This window comes from Anguilla anguilla, chromosome 10 (genome assembly GCF_013347855.1).
Source record: "Anguilla anguilla isolate fAngAng1 chromosome 10, fAngAng1.pri, whole genome shotgun sequence".
NCBI classification, from domain to species: Eukaryota; Metazoa; Chordata; class Actinopteri; order Anguilliformes; family Anguillidae; genus Anguilla; species Anguilla anguilla.
The window spans coordinates 11355197-11379449 of record NC_049210.1 but is presented as its reverse complement, the minus strand read 5'-3'; the positions used below and the strand labels follow the sequence as shown (position 1 = coordinate 11379449).

At 42.4% G+C, this 24253-nt stretch overlaps 1 protein-coding gene across 9 annotated transcripts; it reads right to left on the bottom strand.

The window, feature by feature from the left end:
* Nucleotides 1-89: 89 nt before the first annotated feature.
* si:dkey-220o5.5 (actin filament-associated protein 1-like 2) lies at nt 90-24224 on the bottom strand. Of its 9 annotated transcripts, XM_035435790.1 has the most exons (17): nt 23794-24200; nt 19196-19247; nt 17132-18777; nt 16087-16170; nt 15879-15958; nt 10661-10751; nt 10366-10574; nt 8846-9022; nt 8485-8577; nt 8120-8213; nt 7330-7541; nt 6759-6883; nt 6250-6370; nt 5829-5913; nt 3908-4077; nt 1544-1654; nt 90-1009 (listed from the first exon to the last, which is right to left on the bottom strand). In XM_035435790.1, exons 4-17 carry the CDS (start codon nt 16151-16153, stop codon nt 983-985), a joined length of 1662 nt encoding a protein of 553 aa, XP_035291681.1. In that variant the 5' UTR covers nt 16154-16170; nt 17132-18777; nt 19196-19247; nt 23794-24200; the 3' UTR covers nt 90-982. The 9 variants fall into 9 exon arrangements, with proteins under 9 accessions (XP_035291681.1, XP_035291675.1, XP_035291674.1 ...); XM_035435784.1 differs by lacking the exon at nt 19196-19247 and having other exon boundaries at nt 17132-17260; nt 23794-24224; XM_035435783.1 differs by lacking the exon at nt 19196-19247 and having other exon boundaries at nt 17132-17275; nt 23794-24223.
* Nucleotides 24225-24253: the final 29 nt, after the last annotated feature.

Sequence of the window (24253 nt, the reverse complement as noted above, 5' to 3'; positions counted from 1 at the left end):
TTTTTGTACATAGCCTACAGTTGACTGAGGTTTGTAGCCCACCGGATGCACATAAGATCAATTAAAACAAAACCCACAAACAACTTGCATGACTTCATCCAGCATTTGTTTATTGAAGAAATACACACATTGTCATTATTCCTCTTGACAGAGCCGGATATGTCTAGTGCGGGTGATGGGCCTGTCAGATCAACCACACTCATCAATGCATCTTCACAAATGAAAACTGATGATGACATTACATCAGCATACCACAGGGTAGTCTCAAGGGAAACCTGAATATTAATAAACAATTTGAATGACACCTTTATGGAAGCAGCCCTTTCTTAAGTGGAGAACAGGTATCTTTGGATGATAGAAACTTTATTTCAGGGGGCCAAATAAAGGCGATTCGCATATCAAATATTAATTTGCACCTGATAATCACATTCTATCCATTCATACATTTTACATTTAAGTACAGTGGATTGCTGCAGGTGCCACTTAGTGAACGTAACAGTGCATGAAAGCCATGAACTGGCCTAAAAATGAAGAGGCTGATGTATGCAACTGGCAACTGACTACAGAAAACATTGCTTTGAAAAAACAAGAAAATAACTGCACCAGAAAGACTTATCTAAGCCTCAATTTGTAATTTCTGTGTTTAGTTTTCACAGCACTCCAAATTATATTAACATTGTAATTAAAGAAAAACAGCATTGAGAACATTAGTAGTTTTAATGGAGAAAGGGAGTGCATCATTCGTAGGGGAGATCACTTCCCATCAGGAAGGATACCATTTTTAAATGACAAAGAATGAACAGAAGAGGAAAAGTCCAAAACATATTCAGGTGTTTTTAATTAATACAAAAGTATCAAAAAGGAACAAAAAAAAAAAAAACAAGTGCATGATCCACATGCACAGTAATAATATATTCAGTGCAATATATACTTATACAAGAAGGGAATGTGTACAAGGTGTGGGATTACTGGCTGACCAGTCTTAAGCAGAGGCCTTCGTCTCCCATTCCTACAATAAAAGACAAGAACCCAGGTCACTGTTACATGGAAGAAAAACACAGTAACTCACATAGTCAACAAATCATGTTCACCAAGAGTACATCATACTTAACATTGACAACCGTGGGCCCTGTTCCGTGGTCTTATGTCTTTTGCATTTTTATATTTTAGGTCTAGTTTACTGATTCATTTTAAATGGCTGCTTACCCTGCTATGACAAACAGCGAGGAACACAAAGTTTGATTAAAAATAATACATTAATAATCAACAATACTAATATGAGGGAAACTTCTGAGGGTCATATTCTGTATAAACACACCAGGCCGGTAAGGGTTTAGAATGGTTTAAATAGCCATCAATTTCCCTTTGAAAACCAAGAACCCCAATTTATTACACCAATTATCAGAGAAGGATACTGATAATTAACTATAGATTACTGCCATCAAATGAATATTCCATTTGATAGGACTTGGCATTAATCGATGGTTTCTCTAAGTTATTATATGAAGCTGGTCTCTCAATGTCATCCAGGGGCACCTCATACCTTTCTCTTCTGCAAGACCTTGCCTTTCTCAATGAAGAGGGCAGATGGAGCTCGTTTTAGGGAGTTTTTTGCCGAGGCTGTCCTTCTCAGCAAGGGAGTCAGGAACCCTCCCTGAGGGCACAAGCAGAGGGGGAGGGGGGACAAAGTGAGGTTCAGCTGAGCAGCACACTCAGCCCCACCCCCACAGTGACCATGTGACTTGTCCAGCTGGCAGCAACAGAGACACGCACTCCATTAAAGCTGAACAGCACAGCTGTTGATTCTGTGTTTAGTCTGTCCTGACTTTCATTCCCTCAGCATCCACCCCCCTCTGCACCTTACAATCAGAGCCGGATTCTCCAACTTGCTCAAACAAGTGCAGACACAACAGATACCACATCAACGCATTGGCAATGCAGACATGACTACCACTGGATTACATTACATTTGAGTTCCTCAAATTTCATTTTTAATGAAAAGTTATTAGTGTCAGTACCTTTCTGTTCCAAAAACAGACTGCATTAAGTACATTTCCAACATCTCAATTTTATTGCAGTGTAGATTGAATAATTGAGTAATTCATTCAATCAGTATATCTACACCAATTAGTTACTAAGTTAATAAAACAGTATTGTTTATTGCAGCAGCAGTTTACATATATTACATATTTTCCATAGATTCCAAGGATTTATTCATAAATGTATAGAAAGCATATATATTTACACATATGAACTCCCCTTTCATGTAAGCATGTAACAATTGAAATAAAAGAACGAATCAGGAAATCTTTTAAATTATATAATAAAAAGTTTTTGAAATAACACTAGAAGCTAATGATTGACCATTTTGTTCCACAAACAAAATCTGTCAGGCCACCTGACTCACAAAAATTCAGTAAAAAAAAAAAAGGTTTTTGAGAGCATTCATGTAAATTATGAGCAGTAACCTGGTTCCTATTGATTTATTTACTTTGTTTCAGTTATTTTAGTTAATTTCAAACGGCATTTGTGTTCATTTGTGTCGTCTGAGAGCCACATTTTCAAAGCGACTCATAATTTTTCAGCATGGAAGAGAAAAGAGCAGAAGTGTGTTCGCTGCACAGGAGATTTGTGTCACTGGGGCCCGACTACAGGGAAAATTCTTGGAATAAAATTTCAAGTTTGGGGTTTTGGCTTTGCTTTTGATGGGTTTCCTGTAAAACATGTGCAACAGATCCCACCCCACGATTATTATATTTGCGATTCTCCCAAGCGTTCCCTTTTTTCCTTGCTCCTTGCAGATCATATTTATTGGCACAGTCATCTGTGGGGCACTGTACAGTATCATGCACCTTCTAATTAGCTTTGTTGTGCCATAACTGCGGATATTATAAAAAAATGTACACGAGTAATTGGAAAGCATTTTTACACAACTGAGCTCTGGGTGTTCATTCGGACCAGATCTTATTTGTGATGTTATCGCCATCATTTGGGATCAACACCTTTGGGATCAACTGGAAAGCCAACTGCGAGCCAAACCTAATCGCCCAATCAGTGGCAAACCTCACTAATGATCTTCTGGCTGAATGGTGGCAAATCCCTGCAGCAATGCTCCAATATCTAGTATAAAACCTGCCCAGAAGATTGGAGATTGTTATAACAGCAACGGCTGGACTCCATATTAATACCCATAATTTTGAGATATTGGATGTCAGGTGTCCACATACTTTCGGCCATGTAGTGTGTGTATGTGTGACTTAGAGACACATGGCACAGTAATTTGACTGAAACAGTTACATGACCTTTTTCTGACTAAATTTGAAAAAAACCACTTTCCCCAAATGATGGAAAACTATCCAGTCTTTTTCAAAGAGAATGCTTTTCTCAGTCCATGTGTGAGCTCTTTCTGAGAAAGCTATCTCTAGTTAAGCTCAGGGATCGCTTCTTCACTCATCTGGTTGCCTCTGCTCCCTGCATATGAAAAGGATGAATGATATGCTGAGTGTCTAACTACATTTCGACGGGTGTCACCAGTAGTCGTCTGAAGCAAGGATTCAAAGGAGACACGGCTGCATAAAGAGGGCTGGAATGTTGTGCGTAGAAGAGGAAGAAAAAAGGAACCTCTCCCTGTGGACGGTATTTAGTACATCATTACTGTCACCACTGAAATGCCCCGACCTCTGCCAATATATAACCTAATACTATGTGAGCAGTCATCGGCTGTGGAAAGGAAGGAAGACCACTGTCCTCTGCCTGTATGAGTGATGCTGTCAGTACAGGGCCTTAGCAGGAGAATAAAGGCCATGCCAAACAACTCTGACAGACACCAAACCTAAAAAAAGTAACACAAATGTACATGTCTGTAGAAGGCTTCTGTAAGCTCCAATATAGGTGGTCGGTGTTGTACCTGTGCCCTCTCTGCGCAGAATGCCAGAGACTGCCTGAAGGAGGTGCGCTTGGCCGGCTTCCCTGCTGTCACCAGGTTCATCTCGGACCCAGCCCTCAGCTGCACCCTCCTCTTTCCGGCGAGGTCCAGCTTCTCAACCCCGCGCTCAGAGTTGCCCGTCGTTTTCCTGCCTGGGCACAACAGACACTGTCACACACAGAAGCATCGCAACACGTCGCCACTTCTTAATGAGAACCAGCCCGGCCTTCAAACCAATGCAAATTAAGATTCAATTCAATTTTGGTGACACAGCACCAGCCTAAGAACTTCAGCAGATGTTTTCTGCTTCTCTACAGTGCAAATTAGTTTCGCATCAAAGGTTTTGATGTTGTGTGAGAAAGCTGTGACCCCGGGACGTACGCGAAAGTGCCTCCGCATTCTGCGCGTTTTCAAATCTTTTTTTAAAAGACGCAACATATAGAGGCTGTCTCCAGAGAAAAACATAAAATTGTGCAGTGTATTTAAGAGGCCCTTAAAAGGACTGGCCGCCACAAAGCTACATCCCTCTGCCACAACTAAACCACCAAAAATGACAGCTAACCACCAGGCCCTTCCATACTGAGAGCACATGGGAGCGTTTTCCTCCTCATCTCTGAGGCCCCGCAGCCGGTTTAGTGCTTAACAGCACACTGTAACCTTATTTGCACTACTGCAGAATCCTCTGCTTTCCACCGCATTTTGCTTGTCTTCACCGTTTCAGCAGGAAAGGATTAATCATCAGTGAATCACTGGATTTTCATCATCATGGAAATGGACATAATGATTCTGCAATCCCCATGAATTTAGATATGAATGGCATGTCCATGTAAATCCTACTTTCTCATGACTCATATACCTAATTTAATAATTTTATATTTTTTTCCAAATGTACATTATGACACAACCAAATATTCTGAAATAAGCCTGTGCTGCTGAGTTTGCAGACTGCATAAAATAAAATAAAGCTTGTGAAAAATCTCATTGCTGTAACTGATACACAACAAGACATGAACATGGACTCGATGGAAAGTCTTGCAGAATTTGCTTACAGAATCCGTAATAACCACCATATAATTATTAGACACTGTCCACACAGCTAGATTGTGTGCAAACTAAATTAAAACCAGATGTTGCAGAATTGTTTCCGTTTTGCAGAAAAAAACCTCCATGCGTAAGGATGCTAATAGCCATAGTCGAGCCACAAATTCTTCACTAATCATATGTTTTGCACTGAACATCAAAAATTCTTCTCTGCTTCAATACAGACCTCTTTATCTCATTAATTTAGTTTAAAATGTGATTTATGCTCACACATAAAGTGTTTTTGGAACACAACAATACTCTATCTGTTTCCCCCATCCCCTCTTTTTTCACCTCAAAGTTTGGAATCAATAACTGTCCTTTCCCAATATTTACTCTCAACCACCCACCTCCCAACAGGAAACACAGAGGGAAGCATGTCCCCTTCTTCAATACACTCACACAGAGCAAATAGCTCATTTTCACACTTGACGCCCCACAGCAACACCCACATTTGGAACTGGCTGTCACTTTGTGAGTCACTAGAAGGCAATGACACAATATTTACACAAGGACCCCATAGTTCAAGCTCACTTTGCTTTGGCCAGACAAAACCAACTGTATCTCACCACTGTGTCACTGCCAGCTTAAGGTATAGCCCCGACTTAGGGTAGTGATAACTGGCCTACACGCCTTCACTTGAATCACGTAGCTTTGCCAATGGGACACTAAGAAGCCATAGTGTGTCTCTTTGAAGAGCTAATAGTAAAAGCCCTTTTCTTCAGTCAGAATGACTACCCCACTTTGAAAACATGATAAACAAAAGCTGCTGGAGTAATTACAGAACAATATTCCAGGTCCAGAGTGTGTGAAATGGACTCACTGTGGTTGCCAAAAACTTCGTTGTTGCAGTAGACTTCTTTGGAAATCACGGAATCTTCCTTGGAAGCATTTTGAGACTTCTGGAACTGATAGAAAAAAAACCAATAGATTGGGGAAATGTGACAAGTGAACATAAACAAAAATGGCTGAACAGCTTTCTTTTGCCTGAAATCCCACCTTCCCTGTCTCTTTCCCACCTTGAGTAGGCATCCAATCTGGAGCCCTGGAAGGACACTCACAGTTAAACTTTAGATGGCATATAGTACCAGTGGTGACATCTATTTACGACTTTCCAGCCCTCCATTAGAGGTCAACAGGATCCGAAGAACTTGGTCTCTTTTCTGTAGTACAGGGCTCAAAACCCTGCGTGTCATTACTTCACTGTGAGCACAGACTCCGCCCACACTCAGGCTGGGACGTACCATGTCATCCATAATGGAAGAGTTGGAGTAGATGGGCTGGGAATGGCTTGCTCCACACAGCTGGTGGAAGGGGTCATCTATGTACATGTTGGAGGTTGGGAACCTGCGTGCCATAAGACCACTACGAGACCAGAAAAAAACAACCATTGTTTGATGGATGGGACATGGATAACATTCAGTAACAGTGCTTTTTACTCAGGTTTAAAGCAATTTATGTGTGGAAAAAAGTATTCTCATCCCCATCTAAACTGACAGAATTATAGCTCCAGAACCACTTCTGGCTTCTTTAAACCTCAAATATCAAGGGATTCCCTCTAATGTGGAAATTGGAACATGAACAATGGGGTAATTAAGGTGACAGAATACAAAGGATGAATTTGTGTTGTCGATGGAAACACCATAACAAGATCTCTAGAGTTAAGGGATTGTCAACAAAGTATAGAGACTTGAGAGACAGTGATGGGGACGTGAAGGATTTTTGTGGGGATGCGCCAGAGCGTGTCTGTTACCTGAGCCCTCCCTCAGTCCGGGTGTCCAGTGTGGTGTCCAGCCGCTCGTACAGAGGATCAGCTTGACTCGCGCTCCCGTCCTGCAGGAGCTGGACCCAGCGCTCTTTCTCATCTGCACAGCTGGCCTGCATGAAAACACAAACACAGACTGTCGGTCCCTTTGCGCAAAGAGAATGGCCTCACAGGACGCACAATGCCCCACGTGTACAACAAGCTGTTCAGTGCCAGCCTGACTCTGCTCCTTACCAGCCTGTTTGACTTAAATTTAATACTTCATATGTAATGTCTGGCACAGACAATGTGTGATACAGGCCTCTGAATGAGAAATAAGACTTGTGTTTCTGAGAGAATATGCAACACCTAACTGTTCAACACAGCCCTTTACAATTTTTATTCCCGATTTATTAGCCAATTTAACTCACAGAAACAAACAGTGGCTTTGGGTTGCTTATTTGCCATACAATCCACACAGCTAAAATAGGTGTTAATGAACAGGCTGGTGTGAATGGTGTGAGTGCGGACATGCTCTGATGGCACTTGGGCCCTGACCTGGGCTGGGGTGAGCCCTTACCTCCAGCACCGCCACCTGGTCGCCGTGTTGCGTGACAGTGATGCGGTAGGCCTGGGCCGTGTTGGGTCCGGGCCGCACCTCGCAGCCCCGCAGCTGCACGCTGTACTGGGGGCTCTCCTCACACACCTCGTCCCGGAACATCTTCAGCACCCCGTCCTCCACCTGGCACCACAGGCTCTGCCACTGGCAGTTCATCAGCACGTTCAGGAGACCTGGCAACCCGACAAACAACAGGGTCCCAGTCAACAGCTGCCACACAGCTAGACTGGCTGTGGCTGTTAAACATGTATTTACTTAACCCGTTCATGTAATTTATATATTATGTGGTAGAGTACCTCTACTTGTATTATAATATACATTATATATTATACACATACACAGTGCAGTCCATATTTCCAAATACTAATGGACTACACTGTATATATGGGGAGAGAACCAGTCACTGGTACTGTATATATTGGGAGAAAATTACTGTATATATAGGGAGACAATCAGTCACTAAAAATACAGGGCAGCACCATTCACAGCAATTTTTGGGGAGTGTGTTTTCACTCCTTGAGTGAGGCAATTAATTACTTGTAAAATGTAAAACCTCAACTAAACAATGCACCCCTATTTTAGTAGCTCCATTTAGCCACAACAGAACCATTCTCCTTTGAGAACTCCTTGTTTACCAATGTCAGGTTGTGCTATTATTAGCAGCTAAGAGGTCAGTTCAGGATCTGTAACATAAGATACCATCTGATACGTTTAAATAGGGGGATGGGGTGTAGTCAGGGGCAGTTCTTACCCTTATCCTTATCCTTAATTTCTACACTGCTAAGGGCAGAAGGCAGACCAGACAGCTTGTCTTCATCCGAGTCTGAATGAAGGACAGTACTTGACTGGAACAGAAAAAAACAAAGTTGTTGTAACACCAAGCGAACACAGCACCACACACGTTTGGGAGAAAAACACACAAGTGTTTTTGAATTGAAGAGCACAATGGCAGTAGAACAAGGATAAGAACATATAAATTCAAGAATAATGTAAGAACACATGAAAATTATGACAAGAATGAACCATTAAACCTATGAATTTTACTATGTCTTTGGCACTGGCCTTTGCCTTTGCAGCAAAAAGCCCTGAGAATACCGATGGGGGAGCAGTGCTTACCCTGCAAGAGTCCTGCCTGTCACACTTGAGTAACGATGAGGAGCTGTGGGATTCCTTCTCATAGTAGGAGGAGCCGCTTACCTCTTCAATTATCTTGGCAAACAGACAGAAGTTTGACGTCATAAATCAGCAAGACCTAAAAGTGATTACTGCATTTAAAACCAATATTTATAGGAATTCTAACCTCATTCAAACCACACCCTTGTTATCTCTCTCTGTGTCTCATTCTCATTCCCTCTCTCTTTCACACGCTCACTCACTCACTCTCTTTCTGTCTCACTCTCACTCCCTCTCTCTTTCACACACTCTCTCTCTCTCTCATTCTCTCTCTGCTGTGATGTCATCATAAACACCTCCAAACCTTACGCCACTCCTCGGCCTGCTGGCAGTTCTGAAACCCCATGACCACCGTGTCAGAACTGGCAACCACCTTCAGTTCGTGCTGCATCTTCTTGCTGTGCTTTGACTTGTAGACCACATGGCAGCCCTTCAGGCTCACCTCAAGCAGCGGGTGTAGGTCCTTAGCGCACTTGTAGCACTGGGATGAAGGAGAGAGGGCCAATCAGCTGTCTAATAGGAAGCTATAATCAGCCACAACTCCACCAAGTTAAAGAGGCTTTTGGTCAGATGAATGATGCTGCACTGGCTGCACAGGCCTACAAATATTACGGACACTGCCATTTAAAGGCTTAATATGCAGGATTTTTGCCTTGAAAATATTATAAAATAACCACGGTATCTGTCAAAAATGTATAACACATTTCCACTTTCCAGAGATGTATTTATTAACTGGAATGTAAATTTTAAAAATGCAACCAAATAATGCGCCTTTAATTTTAAATTTAGTAGTTTTAGATGATATGGAAGCCTGGGTCTGAATGATTCACATTATATAATCGAAACAGGGTGTCTAGTTTGGCAGCAATGAGAGTGATCTACAAGCTGAAAGCCTTGTAAAAAGCCACATATGGCTTCATTTAGCTATCTTTACAAAAGCCAGGTGGGATATTCCTTGCCTTTTCTTTTTTATATTTTCTTGAATATACACACAGCAAAATGTCCTGCACAAGTTTAGCATTAACTGACCACCAAACATTGTGGTGATGACATTTCTTTTGGTTTGGTTCATTTGTTGATATAGGTACATGACCAGCTGTAATACTCTATTTGGTAATGTGTCTATTTTTCCAAGAATTTAAAAATGTATTTTGTAAATTGCTTAATTACAGCTACCAAGGCATTTGAGAAGGTCGTTTGGGAACTGCTCAATGTTTTGCATTGTCTGTTTAAAATCATAACCAATAACTATACAACAACCCAGCTGAGGATCCTTTATATGTCGTAATTAGTCGGCTAACTCCCAGTGTAACTAATCAATAATGACAGACAAGCCAGACAGAAACTGTCGCACATTGAGTGGGTGACCTCATGACCTGACAAAGCCTAGGGATTTAATAAGAGAATAATTGAGAAAGGGGACCACAAGAAACATGAATTTGGTCACTGGAGTGAAGAGGCCAGAGTACAGAGAATTATGGTTGGTATCTGTTCCCAAACCTCAGAGAATAAATCACCACCAGAAACTACTGGTGAGTCACACAGATCTGTGGTAGGCCCAAGCATATAGCCAGAGGCAGACATGTGCTGCCCTAAATGTGCTACAGCTAGAAGAACTCTCTAGAAAATGCAGGAAATATTGTGGAAATTACAGCAAACACAGCGTTTAAAATGTCAACACGTCCATTCAAAATGCATGCAGAGAAACATCACTAGAACTACCATGAAAGCTCCCACTGTACAGCAGTGCGAGCCAGCAGATAATTCCCCACCAATGATACCAGGCTGTGGCTGACATGGAGGAGGGGAAGCGGATGGCTTTACCAGGAGGAGATGGTTGCGGATGATGAAGAGCTGCTTGGTCCACTGGCCCAGCCACTTCTTCCTCCAGAGGTAGCCACAGATACGTGACTCCGGGAGGGGGCGTAGACAGGGCTGGGAGGCGGTCCACTGGATGTAGTGAGCCCGATCCTTCACAAAGTCATCCTCCTCACCGTATGACTCGTAGTGACTGCTGTCTGAGTCCACTGTGTCTGGAAAACAAACAAAAGCAGTTTATTTTCAGAAAAAGCTGACTATCACAAATTGAGTCCATTACATAATGACTTGAGTAGTGTACCTGTGGGCTGGCTGCCTGGAAGAAAGGGTTCTGCCTCTTCATAGCAATCCTCATCTTCTGAGGGGTCAGGGGGTACCATGGGACCCAGGCTCTGGACCAGAGAGATGGAGATGTCATACAACTGTTCTCACCACACACCAGGACCGCATAATTATGGCCTGTCTTAGCTCATTCATTACAGAATGGTCTAGAAAGAAGCTCATTATGAAGCTTTCCACACAAACATTATCCATTGTTTTATTCTAACACTAAACAAAATTGAAAACATTTGCAACTTTGTGAGAAAGGAAATAAATGCTGATGCAATGCCTGTCCTACTTTTTGGTACACTGTACTGTACAGACACACACACACACACAAATGGAACTGGTAGCTATAAAGGAGAACAGTAAAGGCGTAACTGCTTTATTGTCAGACAATTCCTCTTCTTTCCTTTTCTTCTCATTTCTTTCTTCCAAAATAAATATTAAATATAATTTTACATACCATTCTGTGGAAGTCAACTATATATAGAAGTAAATTTACTAGAGTCAAGTTCTAAGAACTGACCATTATTTTGGAGTCTTGAAACCAATGCACAAAACCATTGGGTTTACTGGAAAGAAGGAATTTTTATCCTTCCAAAGGTCAGACTATGGAAGGACTAAAAAGAGAAAAACTGGAGGCATGGAAGGGGCAACAATGCCTCCAGACTGCAGTGAAATCACTGCATCCATCTCAGGGAACCCAACCAAACCACCTACTTGGCCCTGGGAGGCATACTGGAACTAAGAAACTAGGAGGCTGGGGTGTGAGAATCAGTGGGTATGAGACATTGATACAGCGTTGAAATGAGGCTACGCATTCTTTTATTAACATGATCTCAGTCGTAAGCACAAGAAAATACTGTATAAGCACCAGAGGCATGCTGTGTCAGTAAGGGCTTGAATACATGCTGAGAAGATACATAATCAAGGAGGAAAGTGAGAAAAGAATAACTGAATGCTTAGCATTGGTTGTGGCATGGTATGAGCAGAATATGAGTCTATGATATAAGTTTATACTCTACTCTCCCGTAAAATAACAAATATGGTTTAAAATCGTTTTGCAAAGTTTGATATCCAAATAAATTGGTTTTCTTCTGGAGTTCTTTCATCCTGTTTCTCCTTTTCCTTCTCTTTTGTTCATTTTCTTTTACATCCTTTGTTTAAACAGAATTATCTTTGAAACCACAGAGGTCAGGCAGCAAGGTTATTCAAGCGCTGCGTTTGGGGCGTACAAATCCAGCCATAACAGGGGAGTGTAGGGGGGCACGGAACAGCATGTACACTATTTAATCCAGATTCCTATCTGCGGACGAGAGACCCCTCCGAGCCCTGGGCAGGGGGGAGGCCGGGGAGGATGTGGGCCGGCGGGGGGTTCCGGGGCTGTCGTGGGCCCCCGTTCCCCCCCCCCCCCGTGCCGATGCAGAGAATGAGAGAGGGGGAGAGAGAGAAGAGCGTGCGTGATTCCGTGGGACGATTCGCACGCTGAAGCAGTGGGAGACGTGCTCGCTGCGCTTGTAAACGTGCATTCCGCATTCTTAGCGCTTTATAGGGAGAAGCAAGCTCCTTTTTTTCACGGGCCCCGAGTAAGTGGTGACCGCAGCCTTTGTTTTGCACAAACAGTGATAAAGTTGAGAGTGAGTGCAGCTGTGGGGCCCGTTCGTGCAGCTACTGCCTGACAGAGCAGCAATTAGCACAGGGGCACACAAAGATGTCTCTTCATCCACGGCAACTCCAATGGCTTTACTGACTCTGCCATGTGTATTCATCTAATAGATCCAGCTTTCATTTACTACACTTCAGTCCTGGATCTAAATTCAGTCCATTACAATGCTCTTGAAGGCCGTGAAGATTTTCACCCACACAATCACTGATCTAGCAGTTTAAAAAAATCTATTTTTATACATTTGATTTTTTCCTCTTTTATGTTGAGCTTTTTTGGTGAAGATAGTTTGGTGTGACTGGAATATGCATTCTAATGCTGTCATGACATGTCCCCAGTAAAATGAACCACGAGGCAGCAAATGTTTTAGTGAATGAAACAGAATGCCTCTTTAGCACTGGCAGCATTTCAAGAAACAGCCAAGTCACCCCGATAAGATTATTAAATTATGAAAGCTTCTGTTGTAGGAACTTGAGCGTGTGTGAGTGTGTGTGTGTGTGTGGCTCAGTAACTCCAGTTTGGTTTAGTACTGCTCAGAGAGCTGCTACCAGTGAGCTCATGGCCCCTTGGGGGTGACCTCGCGCCGTCTGACTTCCCCCCAGTGCGTGGGTGTTCTATCACTCCATCACGTAGACATAATTACTGCCTGAACATTGAATTCCCCTCCCGGGCTCCATCTTGACTTGAGCAACGGCATCATACTGATGGAGTGGAGATGGCCTCCTGCATAAACAGAACATTTCCTTTCACAGATACCAAGCCCCTTCAAAACATTTCCCCGGCCTTTGATTTCCAGGATCCGTGATTAGTAATCCCATGATGGTTTCTGGCACTTTCCGGAGCGTCTCCTTGGACGCACCAAGCGTGGGACACCAAACTGACAAGGGTGGGTAGAGTGGGTATGGCGGAAGTGTCGGTATGTCTGTGTGCCAGATCTGCCATTTTACACTTGAAAAGGAGACCATTTTCACGACATGACCTATATTCCAGCAGCTTTCATTCACAATTTTAACCAATGAAATGACATCACTAGGACGTACAGTAACTCCAAAGCAGAAAAAGAAGTTTCCACAGGTTTCTAAATCAATTCTTTCGCATACATGGTGAAATAATTCCAAGACTTTCAAGTTGTATATGAATCAAGTGCGATCTCTGCCCTGGCAATACATACTACATCAGATATGTCATGAGTGAAACGTCTAACTGATGATGTTAGCAGAAACTGAATAGCCCGGTGCACAATGGCTGGCTTCGGGGCTGGAGTAATGTTTTTGTTGTTTATTTCTGGTTGTTGCTCCTGGCCACTTTAAAGGGCCTTGTTAAACGCAGGGCTCTGGCCTCCGACCCGCTGCACTGCTCTTCACCCATTCGGAGAGACGTGCGGCCAGGGCTCCAGAAACCGCGCTAGGCCCGGGGACCCTCTCATTAGCGGCCCACATCAGAGGCCCCCTCGGCCGGGGCGGCCAGGGCTCCTGTCAGCTGCTACTGTATGGCCCATTGCTCTCCCTTGTCATTATGGCGAGAGGTTCTGGGTCAGCCCTGAAAATAAACCCTGTCAACTGGATTGCCTTCCCACACCACCCCACTCATTCCTGGGAGCAGAGGGAAGAGTGGCACAGGCGCACTCTCAGAGCACCCCCCCCCCCCCCCAAAAAAAAGAGCCATTCCAAATGTTTAAAGCCTCATTTTGCAAAATGGCATCCAAAGTCATACACATACATTTGTTTACAAAGTGTTATAACGTCTTTTTTCCCAAAAAAAAATGATGGGCCTGCTACTAATATAAATAGTATTACATAACTCCCCTCATAACATCCCTGCCTTTCAATATTTCATAAATGTTATACTTTATGAAATTTATCTTTACCTATTAGTTTATCTTTTACACTTTCCTTAATCTGATTAAGGAAAAATGGTAGTCGTAATCCCCACAGTGGTGGTGGCCCACTGATGCAACTACTCATCAGTTTTCAGAAAACTCATCTGAGTTTTCCCATGGTCCTGTGACAGGTCTACAGTGATGGGAGGTCATCTGCAAACATCACAAGACAGTTAGCGCATGCCTGAAGTGAAACTGGGCAACTGCACAATATCCCTCACCCATCCCTCAAGGTTTCGTTGATAAGGAAAGGCAGTTTGCAGCTGTGCTGTAATGTAATAGGAGATTTCAGCATTGCTCCAGCCAACATGAGCAGATAAATATCAGTCATTGATATCAGCCCCAGAATTTCGATATTGTGCAACTCTAGTTCTTATGTCCCACAATAATTTGTGGGATACAATGACTGTGCTCCAGGCACTGACCCTGCTAGTTTTTGCCTTAAATTTCAATGTTCTTCACAACTGACCCTATTTTTCAGTTTTTTCTGAAATATGCTGTGTTTTGGCTCAGCTGAAGCTTAATTATGCTTTTTTTTTCAGTCACACCATATGGTACTTCAGACAGTCAAAACATCTGTCAACTCTTCAGACTAAGGATCCAACAACCTTTGTTCAGTACGAGTTTTATGGACTAATATTTCATTTAAATGCAATGCAAAGAAATACAATATCCTTAGATTTAGGAAATGCCAAATCTAATTCAAAGACCTAGTACCTAGAGTCGCAACAAATATGAGATCTAATAAAAGTATATTAATTGAGCCAGTTTAAAAAAAAACTGCATTCCATTTGAAAGTACACAGTAACAAACTCAAGAATTGCAATAACCACAAATAAGCTGACAGTATCTAACAAACAAATGTTATTGGAAACCAGTACATAAAGGCTTACAAGTATTTATGCCCATGCATGTTAATCTACAGCTGATTTTTTATATCAGTTCTACTTATGGCAAGCATGCCTACTCTAATTCTGATTTTCAGCAAGTTGCTCATTTTATCAAAGCTAGAAAGGATATTTAATCACAAGTCTGTACAATGGGCTTCTCCAAGGACATCCCAAGAGGTTTTCATTCCTTCTTGATTTGCTTATCGTACAACTAATAATGGTAAACAGCAAGTCAGATAGCATAGCATAGTTTAGTTCCAGGTCGTAAAACTGCAGACAGATTATCCTTGAGTGTTACAGGGAATCAGATGCAATGTCAACATTCATTTTGTTATACTAAATCTCTTTGTCATCTGAAGAGCAAAATTCCTTCAAAGATAATAGACACATAACGGACAGATGTGTTAAAGCTCGTGTCTCTTGGAGAGCTGGGGCTGTCCATGCTGGTGTGTGGTTATTTATTGACTCTTGGACTATTGAATCCTGTTTTTTCAGTCACCAGTAGTCTGGGAAGGCAAATAATGAGACAAGCCGCTGCCACGCTCAAATGCAACAGATGGGGATTTCATAAGCTAAGGTCAGGTCATTAGGCCCCTTTTCACCGTTGTCTCAGCAGCTCAGAAGGCCTATAGATCAAACAGGCCCCAAGTAACTGCCTATAGAAACGGTTTCCCTCTGGCTTAACAATAAATGGCAAGGGTCTTGTGTAAAACCACCCTCTCAGGAGGCCACAGCGCCCAGTACGGAGGAGACAAAGACTCACCCCCTTTAGCAGCCACTCAGCCGAGGCGGAGGACGGCGGCTCTTGGACGTGATTGACGTCAGCCTTGGCCAGGAGGCCACCTACAGGGGCACAACCGCAGGGTGGTCTTTATTTAGGGGACTGAGGACTGACCCCTGAGGAACATCTGAGCATGAATCTCCACGGAGGAGTGGAGAGGACAGCCGTTTAACAAAGCGTGGAGGTATACCTGTGTCTGATGACTGGTTTTCCCTGAGATCGCTGTTAGCTGCTCCAGATGGACAGTTCATGATCATGTATTCGGCATCTTCCACTGGCGCACAACAGAGGCAGAGAGATTCAACATTACTGAAAACATTTTAATGGGGATCAACCAAATTCTCCTGCTGTCCCTGTTCCTATAGTCAACCCAATCATGGAAAAATGTACATTTTTTAACCTGAAAATATTTTATTGAAAATATTTTATACTTCCTCTCCTAATTTTTGACTGCTCAAGTTTCTACACTCTTTCCAAAGGAGCTCAACTCTTCTCCCATAAATGTTTAAAACAGCTGTTTTCCAGGGAGCACGACTGTGCAGAGAATGTCTCGCCTTTTTAATGGACAGTGGTGAAAAGGTCAGCCAGACGCACGCTTCCCATGACTCCGGCAGTTGGAGCGGAGTGCTGTGAAGCCTCCTGTCTGCGCCCCGAGCGCTCACAGGCCAGTGATGGACGCTGTGCGGGCCCCACGCTGTCACAGATGTGAGGTCATTTGGAACAGACCAGGGTTTCACAACGATAACGGGATTTATGGCCCAGCACCAGACTGCTCTTCTCTAGTTCTCGGTTCTCTGTGTCTTATTTAGTGTAAAGGACACCCCCTGCTCCACACACACACGCACACAAATACATGACTGCATGAACGCACACACACACTATAGGGTCCTGATTTTTATGAATGCAGTCTTTTTCTCCATTTCAAATCCGCAAGAAGTCTTTCACTGTACTCACTGTTAGGTTATTTTGTTGTGACAGTCTATTGAGCACTCCAAGAACCATACTGTATTTTTACTGTGCTGCATATGTATATTCAGTGTCAAAGCGAATTATTTATTATAATTCGGTCATGATTCTTTTCATATCTATTACCATCCTCTACATAGAACTAACATTTATCACGGCACTTCAAAAGTTAATGACAACATGCTCCCAGAATTAAAAGAAACAAAACAGAGCGAAGACTTCACTTTGCATGCTCTGTGTAATTGGCTCTCTGGAATGGGACAACCTACCAGGGGCATCCTGCAGCTTGGTGAGTAAATCCGAAATGGACTTCTTCTGAGCCTGAGCGATGTAGCTGAGGTTTTCACTGTCCAGGACCAACAGAAAGGACTGCAGGTCCGAGACGAGCCGGTTCAGCACTGGAGAGAGATGATCTGCGGTGAGGAGGCAGTTAAGATCAGTGACCAAAGCAGGTTTATTTTTTTTCTCCTGACACAATTACCGCGCCTTGCCAAACCGAAAGTGCAGAGAACATTTCTTGATCTCGCGTCGCATTTCCAATGACATGGTGAAGACATACAGGATTATGGCTGTAAAGGACGCCGCGCACCAGTACTGCAGTTCTCTGAAAAATATACAGATGTGCTCTGCCACACCACAGACATTCTGGAAAAATTCACTGTTAATTTAATAGACTTCCATGCTTTTTTGTAAGTGAATGGTTCCTTAACAAGTTAAGTTAGCCCAGATTCACACTTAAAGGGATTCATTTGGGGAACTTACGCACACGCACTCAATCACAAATAAGTCTCTAAACGCTGTCAACATTCATCCAACCAAAACAATGAGCCTTCAGAAAATGAATGTATGCTTGCACGTGTGCATGTGTGTGTGAGTGAGTGCGTTGGCTTACAGAGTGTATGGCAAAACCACAGGAAAACAATAAGCATTACAGTAATGTGCAATGACTACATTCTTACGTGGAGAGGGGGAGTAGAGGTCCCCTTCTGGTTAAACCTCTTCAGCCTACATAGATGCACTGAAAGCACAGCCCCACTTTAGCTACTGTGGTAAACAGAGATTGCGGGAGAATGTGGGAGAGCACATCAAAAAGCCTTTGTACGGCAGCCTTAGTATCTGTGTGTATTACTTGGTTTACAAAGGGGAGGGCTTTCTGCTCAGTACGGCACAACATTGTACTGTAAAAAACGAGTCGCTTGTTATGCTGTCCTCAATGGCCTTTAAAATTTCTCTATGAAAAGAACGCCCAATAGCCTGAAATGCCCATACAGAAACGCTGTGCTGAATGAAGCCCTCAGACCCGTTTCACTGAAGAGCGCGATTGTTGTTTTTGTTTCATAATTCATGTTCCTTCCCCAGCACATGGGGGGGAAATAACAGTCGTTGCATTCCCACAGAAGGCACGGATGGATGGACAGACTGCTTGCAGCATGAGGGACTGGCATTCTGGTGCTTTCTCTTCTTTACCTTCCTCTCTCCCCTCCATCACATACCACTGGCTCCTCCCTCATCACCTCGGTCTCTCATCTGTAGAAATGTATCTTTTTATAACAAGCCTAAGCAACCTCCCATCACCCTCTTACAACTCACTTGTTTACCTCATAGTAAGCTTCCATGATCTGCTGCTATGATCTGCAGTGGTCCATTGAAAACTGCATCAGAACTTTATACCTAGGAGGCCAGTCAAGGAAACAGGCTACTGTGAGCACAGTTCTTTTTTATCTGAGGGGGAAGTGTTCATGACTGTGACTCAGCCAGAGCTGTGATTCTAAAAAAACAAAGAACAGAGTTACGGCACATGCAAATAATATACTTCCCGATCAGCAGCCTCTCAATAGGCCATTAATTCCAGGTCTTTGGGGGGCTTAGTGGCTGTTCACATACATCTTCCGACTCCACACTTCAGGATTACTTCCTAGGTCATGACAAGGGTCAAATTCATATTTATTCCAAAACTGAGCAGCTGTTAGGAATGTGTAATGTTCCTGAAACAGTGTTGTGAAAATTTAAAACAATGCCGTTGCAAAGCCTTGTGACACTCCAAATTTTTCCCTGGACAAAATATGCAATTTGAACCTTATAGAGTCTGACAGATAACACTTCTCCTTTGAAGTGCAAATACATTTTACATCAAATAAAACCAGGAATCTAAATGATCAAAGGGCCAACCTTTGAGGATCATATGCCATTTATAAAACCATCTGTATTCAGGTATAGGACTGGGTTTTCCGCTGTCCATAAAACTTTACGTTTTGGCTTTGTCTTTAATCATAGGCAGAGAACATAATGTTTTCAGCAACCCCAATGTTTCAATGGACCGCTTTTTTTCTCACCTAAGTGAGCTTCTCGCTGACCTTCAGACAAGACTGCTTTGGCAGAGCAGTGCTGAAAACAAACAGAGCAGGAACATTCCAGCAAACCAGACATCAGTGTTTGGCTAAGGAAAAGAAGAAAAGAAGTTTACAACCACAATTGCCTCTATGGCAATTTTATACCGACTTGTCAAGAACGACCAAGAGTTACAAAAAAAAAGAAGGAAAAAAGAAGAGGCTTTTAAGTATGGATATCAAAGACCAGTTATCTGAACTAGCTGGCCTTTTTATGGGCTGGGAATACCTTCCTCTCTGACACAGCCGTGTGTATCATGCACCGTGCTCAAACAGTAGCATGTTTAGTAGCTGCAGACGTTTCAGAGGATCACCAGGGTTTCTTCTTACTCTGCCCAAGATTTCATCCTTAGGGGGTATAAACTCCATTCACCTCATTTCCCTCTTTAGCGTTTCCTCCTCTGTTTTCTACGTCAGGAGGAAGATATTTGGCTCGTCTGAATGTCTTCCAATTTTCAACTCAGAGTAAAATATTTTATCAGTGTTACAGTCGACTTATCACATGATGAACGGTTTACATGTCGTCATATCCCAAAAAGAGGTTAATCCTTAGATGACTGAGGTCATTTCTGAAATAAGAAAGGATGACAGGGTTTAATCCAGTGTGGGTGCTTGCATTGCAATTTCACCAAATAAGAGCAATCTCACTGGATCCTGAGGGACGATTCAGATTCACACAACAAAAAGTGAGCCAAATTAAAACCACAGCTTCTACCAATTGAAAAACAAGTCTTCGGAGAATTGCATCACAGTCTGCTCTATCAAAAGAAATATAATAAATCCCAGACCCACAGTTGTGGTCACATGGTAATTTGAAAGTAACAGTGTCCAGGCCAGAGAATGGAATTACAGTAAAATGTGTTATATTATGAACTGATGAGACAGTGAACTCATATGATGACTGAAGAAAAGAAAAAAGCATGGCTTAACTACTAAAATTCCAGAAAACAGGAAAAAAATCCCCAACTACAGAAAATCATCCCCTTCAAAACACGTGAGCTTCTTTGGCCTGCTTACCCAAACAGTGATATTTGACGAACAGTGTGACTGGTCCTCACAGGTCACACCATGCAATCAGGACCACGATAAATTACGGCTGCCTTGTAATTATGAAAATGACACATCAAGGCCATCTGAGGAGGGCGAGCAAAGCACCTGGCAACCGCTCCCATTCACATTTCATAACACTGAGAAATCTGACCTGGCTTTCCTGAGCTCCCAACAGGGTCACCGATGGTTTCAAAACAAACCACAAGGAGCCCATTGATGGCCATGCAAAGCCAGTCCTCCACACAAAGCACTATACAGTAATCACTTTTTTTTTTTTTAAGGGGGGGAGGGGGGTTTAAGAGGAGGATTTTTAAATTTTCCTCATTAGAAAAACTGATGTTTGAAGCTGGGGGCATTTTTCACATTTTGAAAATGTTTATGAAGCCCACTCAGTTTTCAGAAACACTGGCCAAAAGAGGCATTCTCCAACTACAGCCGTTACTTCAAATAGTCAAAGGTTTTGCCACTTTCTGCCATATCCTATATCTTCCCACTCAGGGGGGAAGACAAGCCTGACAGAAATGAACTGCTGGAACTAAGTGGTATGCAGACGGATGCGGTCAGGACAGCAGAGGTGAAACAGCAGCTGGAGTAAGACTTAAGTCGCATTAGTCTATGAGGGGAATCCCCAAATCATATTCATTACCCCTCAGTGAATAACCTGTAAAAAGGATCCCAAAAGCATGATTTGTTCTGAGGAACTGTGATTCATTTAACGTGGTCAGAAAAACAACAGAACTGTTGATGTCACAGAGCAACACACTGCACATGAAAAGCAAGTTGCTGAGTAACACAACTGGTATGTGGCTGAAGGAAATGAGGCACAAAGTCTAATTCAAATGACAGAATACAGTTGGTCTCCATTTCATGAATTCATTCCAGAAAATGTATGTTATTTTTTGCTAATATAATACTCAGTCCATTTGCATTATTTTTAATAAGGTATAAGACGCAATAGGCTCATATGTGCACACATTTGTAACTTCAAGTTGAGGAATAAAGCATAATTAGTTTTATATACAACAGCAGCCTTAACTAAGATACTATCGATAAAGTGACTCAAGAACCATGGACAGGCAGACCTAAATAAGCCAATGGAAATTCTCAAAGGACAAAATACACTTCATTCAGTCCATCCATATGAGGAGAAGGATATTCTGCAAACCAACTGGAGGAAGGGAAAGACAACAACATAGGTCCTGAAAGATGTGACTTCAGGCACCCTGCCCTTAAGTGTCTGTCATGCAAGCAAAATATATGACAACCTCTAGTCAGTCCCATTAATATACCATATTAATTTGTCAATTTTGCACACTCCTTGCGCATAAGTTTCTTATAAAACATCTAAGTGAAGAAAACTGGCCTAATGGCCATTTTGTATATGTTGTTTTGCAAATATGTGACGCTTTATTCTCTCGTTCGATGATGCAGCACTGTGGCTGGTAGTTTCAGGCTTAGATGAGTTTATGCCTGTGGATAAATTATGCTGAGAACCTTCGATTAGGATGCAGCTTAAGTACCATTGCATAGCAGCATATCCCATGAATGTCATTTTGAGCAGCATTGTGCCGAAATTGAATCAGGAATGTTGATCTTGATGTTGAGCTGTAGCTTGTCATCCACATAACATCCTGTTCCTGAGGGCAGGGCATGGCCCAGGAGGCCCTATAAATTTTGAGGACATTTGCAGGGCACAGTCACACAAAATACATACACATGATCAGATCTGGGAGGAGAAATTCCCAGGTCACAGGGCTGGTGATCGAAAATCATCTCTGGCATCGACCTGATGACTTCAAGCTGTACACAATGTCTCTGATACACTGCAAATCAGAGAACTGAATTTGTTTGAAAGAATGATCCAGTCAGGCTGAATCTGGTCAAGTGAACACTGAAGCATTGAAGCATCGTAACTGAAGCGGCCCAAATTCAGGAGCCATAAGAAAACCAGACAAATCAAAATTGAGGATGCGAAGTCCATCGCTACACAACTGCAAGCTGCAAGATGTGGTTTAAAGTGAACTTAGGTTAAATTCATGTTTTGTTTTGTTGTAGAAGTTGGTGTGTGTGTGTGTGTGTGTGTGCGTTGGGATGTCCCTTTCTTGTTTCTCTAGAAAGCTATTGCAAAAGTGTTCAGCCAGTGATAAAACCACTATAACTCACAACAGGGAATCAATGTCGGGAAAGAAACGGCAGCCAACTGATAGCCTTGACTGGAGTGAAAAAGTTATTTGGTTAACAGAGGAAAAAAGGAAAGCCTTGCTGGGATGTAATATTATCCATGATGTCATTTTAGTTTCCAAACAGCGTTAGCTTTCACAGGGTGAAAAAGAAAAACATTAATAGTGTCAGCATTTATTGTTCTTGTGCTGGTTTACACCGCGATTCTTTTTTCTCGTGCAGCAGTACAAAGAACTGAATCTGGCCAGCCGTTCATTAGTTCTTAAATAAACAATCCCGTTAGTTCTGAACCTCTAGAGGTTTGGTGGTGGCGGAGGGGGCAGAAAGGAGTGTATTTCCGATTACTGCTCTGAAGCTATTACATACATTCCTTTACAATGATAAAAACTGCAAAAACACACGTCGAAAAGATTTTCACACTTAACAAAATAAATCCCACGCCTGGAATACCATAGTCACACTTTAAATATTTAACACTGAACTACATTTTTGGAAATATGCAGGGAAATTATCATTATCATTCCAAAAAGAGAATGAACTGGATTCAAGCAAAGCTGTAGCCTACCCTTTCCAAGCATCCTACGATACTTCGTGGGGGAAAAAAAAGACTTTTTGGCATTTCAGGGTGGGCTCAAGTCAGACTGACACTAACATAGGTTTCTAAATGTGACTGCAAAAGCACAGACATGATTATTATAAGGGATAGCACGTCGAAACATTAGGGTTAAATAAAAGGTTGTGAAACAATTATGGGGCGTGTCGGCAGTTTTGTAGGCTAATATATTCGATTTCGTGCAGCACGTTTCAAGTTTATTCCTGAAGACATGTGGAAGGGCCCAAAAAACAATATTAAAAGTTCTCGTAATGTGGTGTATAAGACTGCAAGACTATATCCTACAAACAAGCAATCTAAGCAAATGAAAATGTGTGGTGAATACCCAAAATGAGCTGTTAAACACTTTTAGCATCCCTTTTGCAGATATTTAAACAACATAAGAAAAAGAACACACTCAAACACGCATCTACTAGCCTACATGTTTGTTGAACCGCTGTCACAAAGGTGTTTTCATTCCTGCGGTCGCCCGCTCCAGTAACCCATAAAAAACAAACAATATAGCCTACCATGTATCGACTGAAACCAAAAACTACGTTCTTTTCACTTTGAAGTCCTCAGCCCGCCTGTGCTCTCGACCTGTATGTTCTGGATTTCATAGTTAGTAGACTGCTTCTGAGTTCCGAAACACAATTTCTGGTGACCTACAATAAAGTCATACAAACATAGCCGTCGCTACTGAAATTTCAAAAAGGGCTACCTTTTTGTTTGTCCATCGCTGACGACGTTCAGGGTTTTCCAAAGGCGCCGTCTCTATCTTTTCCAGATGGCATAATTGTGTATGAGGTCCGCTGCACTGCGACTTTTGCAAGCTACGGTGTCAGAATGAAACTCCACGATTTACTGTAAAAGCAAGCACACAGCCACGATAGAATTCGACCAAGCTGCTCCTACCTCCTACCACCTTGAAAGTTGTTGGGATACTCTTAACCTTTCTCCCTCAACATAAACACACGACCCATCGACTCATCAGAAAGGATGTTCAACAGCTACATACTGCTCTCTACAGGGAGCAAAAAGTTTGCAGTTTCAACGAAACAGTTGTGTCCCCCGGCTATGTGAGCTAGCCTTTGTTCATTCTTAATACACATTATATCAAAAAAACAGCCTTGCATTCAGGTTAATACATAAAGATTCACACCTTGAATAAATGATGCAAC